At 49.8% G+C, this 6,113-nt stretch overlaps 1 protein-coding gene across 1 annotated transcript; it reads left to right on the forward strand.

The window, feature by feature from the left end:
- The first annotated feature begins 3,749 nt into the window (after positions 1-3,749).
- Positions 3,750-5,399, forward strand: LOC121664661 (skin secretory protein xP2-like). Its single transcript, XM_042028117.1, has one exon. It carries the CDS (start codon positions 3,925-3,927, stop codon positions 5,389-5,391), a length of 1,467 nt encoding a protein of 488 aa, XP_041884051.1. The 5' UTR covers positions 3,750-3,924; the 3' UTR covers positions 5,392-5,399.
- Positions 5,400-6,113: the final 714 nt, after the last annotated feature.

Here is a 6,113-nt window from a genome sequence, read left to right on the forward strand (position 1 = left end):
GGGGGAGTGATCCGTGGGTGGAACAGGGCCCATTGGCTCCAGGATGGCTATGCTCCAGCCCGGCCTGGCCCAAGCAGGGCCTGGGCTGGGCCCCCTGGACCCCTGTAAGGGGCCCCACAGCTACCTGTCCCAGCGCCGGGAACGAGACAGAGCTCTGCCCAGGGTTTGTCTATTCTTAAGTGTGGACCACAGAGGTGGTCAAAATTTTAAGTGGCTTACAAAATTGTCCATATTCAAACTGGTCAGCTGATCGGTTCTGTCAGGTCATAGAGGAGTTGTAAGCACCCCTTTGCAAGAACATCAGTTCCAGGACTATGCTTTGCTAACCCATGACAGGTCATAAACATGCTTGTCTTCTGAGGACATATTACTGCCCATGTTCCCCACATCTTACCTTCAAAACCTGAAGGGATTAATGTCGGGCGAACTTCCCGTTTCCTTGCAATGGACACTTAAGTTCTGCGGGGTGTCTCCACTGAGTGCCAGGTAAGTGGTTTGTCGTACTCCTCCTCACATGGGTACATCATTTGCAGATTGAGAAAAAAGACACGGACCCTGCTGGATGGTAGTAAAGCAACAAGCAAGGCCAGTTTATTACAGAAATCACCAGCATTTATGGCTCTCTAACTTCTGGACGAATTCCTCTACTTAAACTTCCTTTGCCCCTGTTCCCATAGCAACATTATCAAGTCCTTGAAGACATCCCCTTGCGCCAGCGGTGACCTTGTCCACATCTTCTTTATGCCAAAGTGGTCAGGTCATGGCATCCTCTTCATTCCATCTTTGCTTCTTGTTCTTGCCTTGAGTTTTATCTGTCCCATGGTTTCCGCTGAACCGAGGCTAGAAGATCGGCACAGCTTCTGTTGCTGTCTGGCTCCTGACAGGGGACTGTGCCAAAGGCTTTAAAGAAGTTCAGATATATGGCATTTGTAACTCTTCCCTTGTCCTTTAATGTAGTCACTCCGTCATAGAAGACCACCAGGTTGATCCAGCAGGTCTTGCCCTTGGTGAAACCATTCTGGCTATCTTGGATCACCTTTCTGTTCTCCATGTGCATAAACATAGCTTCTTCATGACCTTCCCAGGCGTAGAGGTGAGACTGACAGGTTGGTCGTTCCCAGGGTGCTCCTTTCTATCCTTTTAAAGATGTGTACAATGTTACCCTTTTTCCAGTCACCTGGAACTTCACCTGACTGCCATGACTAGCACTACATGAGCCAGTTCCTTCGGGTCTCTCAGATGCATCTTATTCAGGTCCCACACACTTATGTACATTCAGGTTCTTCAGGGGCCCACAAACCTGATCTTCTTTTACAGTGGGAGGGACTTTGCTACCCCAGTTCCCATCGTGCTCTTCATTGACTTGAGAGATCATAATTGAAGACTGAGGCAAAAGGGCTGTTCCTCATCAGTTGTTACCTTTTTTGACTGTCCTCTTCCAGTCAACACAGCTGTAGAAAGCCCTTCCTCTTATTGTGTTCCTTGCCAGGTTCAGTTCCAGCTTCATCATGGCCTTCCTCATCCCATCCCTAAACATCTCTATACTCTTCCCAGGTCACTTGTCCTTGCTTCAACTGCTTGTGCATTTCTTCTTTCCCTTTAGTTTTACCAGGAGGTCCCAACTCAGCCATGCCGGTCTCTTGCCTTCCTTTCCCAATGTCTTGCTCTTGGGGATTGATATCTCTTGCATTCTATTGAAGACTTCCTTAAAAATCTGCCAGCTCTGTTCCACCCCCTTGTCCTTGAGGGCAGTTTTCCAGAGCATCCTATCGACTATCTCTTTGAAGAGCTGAAAGTTTTCTTTCCTGAAGGTGAGGGATCTAACTTTACTCCTTAACTTTCCTACATCTCTCAGGACTGCAAACTCCATCAGTGCAGGATCACTGCAGCCCAGCCTGCCTCCAATCCTGATGTCTCCAAGTAGCTTGCTTGTGTTGGTGTTGGTGACCAACAGATACATGGCATCCCCTCTGATAGGGTTGTCTATTACCTGCGACAAAAAGTCCATGGATTCCAGGAGTCTTCTAGATTCTCTACAGCTGCCTGTACTACTTTCCCAGTAGTTGGAATAGCTGAAGTCCTCCAGCAGAACAAGAGGCTGTGAACACAATGCCTCCGGACAAAGCCTGGAGCAGGAAGGCTTTGTCAACAGGCTCCCCTTCATCAGGCAGCCTGTAATAGACACCAGCCATGAGGTTCCCTTTGTTCCATCAGTCTTTGATGCTTACCCACAGACTTTCAACCTGTTTATGGGTAATAATGGTGTGTTGCAGGAACTATGCAGAAGTAAGCCACAAATTCTACCAAAATCTCAAATCTTTCAGCATCAAATAAAAGGTAGTTGGTTTTGAGTTTTTCAAATTCTACATTAAAACTGATACAGCTTGTCATGCTACCTTTTTTAAAGTACTCTAATTAAGCAGTTTGTATGTTGATAGAGAAAACAGTGGGAAGAAAAATTGCAGCTTTAGATGAAGAAAACACACGAGATGTCAAGTTTGCTCTTTTCAAAAATAGCAGTCAAACTAAAACCTATGCTACATGTTACTTTGAGTAGTTAATACAAACAAAGCAATTATAATAATGCTTATGTGAGCCAAAGATGGCCAAAGATGTACAAGGTCTTGAGTGGGCATAGGCACAGAGCTGGCAGCAAGAATGGCTCAATGACCAGCAGAAGAGAAGGCAGCTCGAATGATCTGTCAGTCCAAAAGCATCCCTAGAAGAAGATACAACATTGTGTTATCAGCAGAGCAGCACAACTTTTAAAAGCTTGCCATAGAAAACAATAGTTTTGTCTCATGTATTTCTGTTTGAGACAAAATAAATTCCCAGTAATGGTCCAGAACTTCCAAAACTCAGGAATGTTCTAATTTCTAATCTAATGTTCTAATGTTCTAATCTAATGGCACACCAGCAACACACAGTTAAAATAATAGCAAATCAGTGGCACAAAACTCAGTGAAAAAAGCTCCCAGCTGACCAGACGAGGATTCTAGGCATCTGCACAAAATGCTTAGAGCACAGCTCAGGCAGTAAAATAAGAAGTGAATCTCATCAATGCAGACATGATATAAGTTATAAACCCAAATATATTTTCATTTAGATAAGACATGTGGGTCTTCCTTGCGCTTAGATAGCTCCATAAGTGGAGACACAGCTAGATGGTCAGGGAAGGAGAGATGTAGTAATAGATAATTGGTTAACCCTTAAACCTTATTGCAAGAATGGAATCAGTATTGTTAAAAATAAAGAAAGAGTGATACTTAGAAAATGAGGAGTTCTAAAGTTCTTGCCATCATTGACTCTCTTCCTTTTGAGAGTCATTTTATCTACATTTTAATGTCAGTTTTTCCTTTGGTACACACTAATGTCATTTAACATTTAGTTCTTTACAAGGACGTCAAATTATTTTAGTATAGTGTAGGTACAAAAATGCTGTTAGTGAGGATCTTCTTGTTATTTTTCTAAGTCCGTGAGAGACTTTTCTCTCTCACAGAAGAGGTAGCAGGGAATGTAAACAACCAAGCCACCTGCAACCTTGGAAAGTCTTGTTTATGGTATAGTAGAAAATATTTTGATAATGGATGTTTTAGGATTTTGGCCAATCACCCCCAAGGGGTGGCTGGTCCTTTGTCCAATTAGACTATGAAGAAAAAAGTCTATAAAAGAGTTTGTAAAATAATTAAATAAATCAATCTTGCTGCACAATTCCTGCCTGCTGGATCTTCTCCTCCTCCTCCTCCTTATAGCTGCCGGACACGGTGATATACCGTAGGAACCAGGCCGGCGGTAATATTTGGTGCTGCCCGACGTGATTTGCTCTCTCTGACGTGTCCTGCTGCTGCGAGCCAAGCCGAATTCCTGTAGAGGTACGCTGTTCCTTTTTGCCCCCGGGACCGGGAGGTCCGACAGAACTGAGAAATGGCGAACAGCGGCTCACAGAACGACGCTGTCGTACTGGTCTGGAAAGGTGTGTTTAGCATATTGCAAACCTCCATTCCTGAAAACTCAGTTCGGGAATTATTAGACTGGGCTACTTTAAAAGGGATTTCCATGGACAGAGATACTGCCCTGGACTTTGCCTTATGGCAGGAACTCGGCTCTGCTGTCCGACACGAGCTCCCGGCTGGGGAGCCGGCAGCGTTAGAATTATACAAAACCTGGCGTTCGTTATTTTTTCTGCTGACAGCCCTTGACTGTGATAGCAGGGCTGGATCGCCTGTCTCGGTGATGAGTGACGGAGGAATGTCCGAGGGGGGCCCCGCTGACTGGGCTTCTGGGGCAAGTGATGGTGGATTCGGAATAACCCCCCCGGCTCCACAGGCAGAGCCTGCGCCGGCTCACCCTGCACAGTCTCAGGACTCCGCAGCCCCCAGGGACCCCGCGCCGGCAGAGGCGGGGGGGTCAGGGCAGAGGCAGGGCGCACAGCCTGCCTTGCCGTTCGGCTGGACGGCAGCCACGGCTTATCCAGGGCCGCAGATCAGCGGCTTAGCCAACTGGACGGCCAGAGAGCGTCCTAGTTCGGTTCCGTATGCACCTGGATCTAACTTAGCGGGCGTAGCGCCGGGCGTGCCCCCCCCGGAACTGCCTGGCTATGGTCCGCTGCCCTCCCTGGCGCTGGACTGTTCTGCGCAGTCACAGAACCGAACCATGGACCCTTTTATGCAGCATTTGCCCTTTCTGGCAGAGCTGCGAAACCTATCCCGTAGGATGGAGGACTTGCTCAGCCTGTTAGAGCGGCGAATGCCCGAGCCCGCGCCGCAAGCGGCGCCAGCGCCGGCCGTGCCGCCCGCGCCGCCCGCGGCCCCCCCGCCAGAAGCGGGGGATGCAGCTCCGAGCCGAGAAACGGCGCGGCCGGCGGCGAAACCGGGAATAGCGCTGCCGCGGGAAAACGCGGAAGCGGCGGCGGCTGCTGAGCGGCGGGCAGAGGCGGCGGCGCCGGGAGCGCCCGCAGAGAACGGACCGGCAGCGGCGCCGGGCGCGTCCGCAGAGCGCCGGCCAGAGACGGCGGCGCCGAGCGCGCCCGGGGAGCGCGAAACAGCAGCGGAAGCGGCGGCCGCGCCGAACGCGGCTGCTGTGCGGGAGACGAGCGCGGCGCCGACCGCGGCGCCGGGCGCAGCCGTAGTTCCAGAGTCGGCTGCAGCTTCAGAACCGGCTCGGTCGGATCTGGCCGAGACGGCCTCCCGTAAAGAGACTGCTGTAAAAACTGCCGCGCAGCCAGCTGCAGTCTGTGCTGTCTGTTCTGGCTCTGGTGAACTTAGCCAAAGTGCCCCACCCCCCGTACATTTCTGTTCCCTCCCAGCACCCCAAAGTTGCCTTTGCCTGATGATTCCTCGTCAGGCAGTGAGGCAGATGAGGTTCTGGCCCCAGGTCGTCAGGCGGCTGTAGCCGCGCGGCGAAGAAAAAGGCTGCGCCGGTCTCACCCCTGGACTTTTCCGGACTGCACGGTAACAGTGCGTCCGACGCATCATAATCGCTTCCTAGAGTCTCTTAAGATGCAAGCATTGGGGGAGGGTGACTGGAGGTTATTAGAAATCCTTGGAATGCCAAATAGATCTGAGGATTCTGGGGGTAACCGGGGAGCTGTTACACTCCATCCGCAGGCTGTGCCCGAAGTTCAGGATGGTACTGGTTCCCCAAAAGAGATCCGAGCTTTCCCAGTGTATAAGGCTCTCCCAGATTCAGGAGAGCATGATAGGCATGAGGTAATTGCTTGGAAAGTTGCCCAGGACCTCCAATCCAAGGTGGCACAATATGGGCTAGGTTCTGCTGAGGTTATGCAAATAATAAGGATGATAAATACAGATTTGCTTTCTCCATTTGATATCAGACACTTAGGTCAAATTCTATTTCAACCTGTACAATTTACAGTTTTTGAAACAACCTGGAGAAAGCTAGCCAACAAGACTACATTAGCAAATTTGCAGCTCCCTGCTGCTGATCCTAGACAGACAGCAGGAGTGGATGCTTTGATGGGGACTGGTCCCTTCTCTGATCCCAGCCTACAGGGTAACTTGTCCTCTAGCGTCCTGCAGCAAGCACAACAGGTCGGCATGGCTGCCCTGTTGAAAGCCATAGAGTTGTCAGCACCCAGAAAGCGATATACTGAA

Source organism: Corvus kubaryi, unplaced genomic scaffold (assembly GCF_017639235.1).
Source record: "Corvus kubaryi isolate FWS band 111438036 unplaced genomic scaffold, C.kubaryi_AGA036_p1.0 37302, whole genome shotgun sequence".
NCBI lineage: Eukaryota > Metazoa > Chordata > Aves > Passeriformes > Corvidae > Corvus > Corvus kubaryi.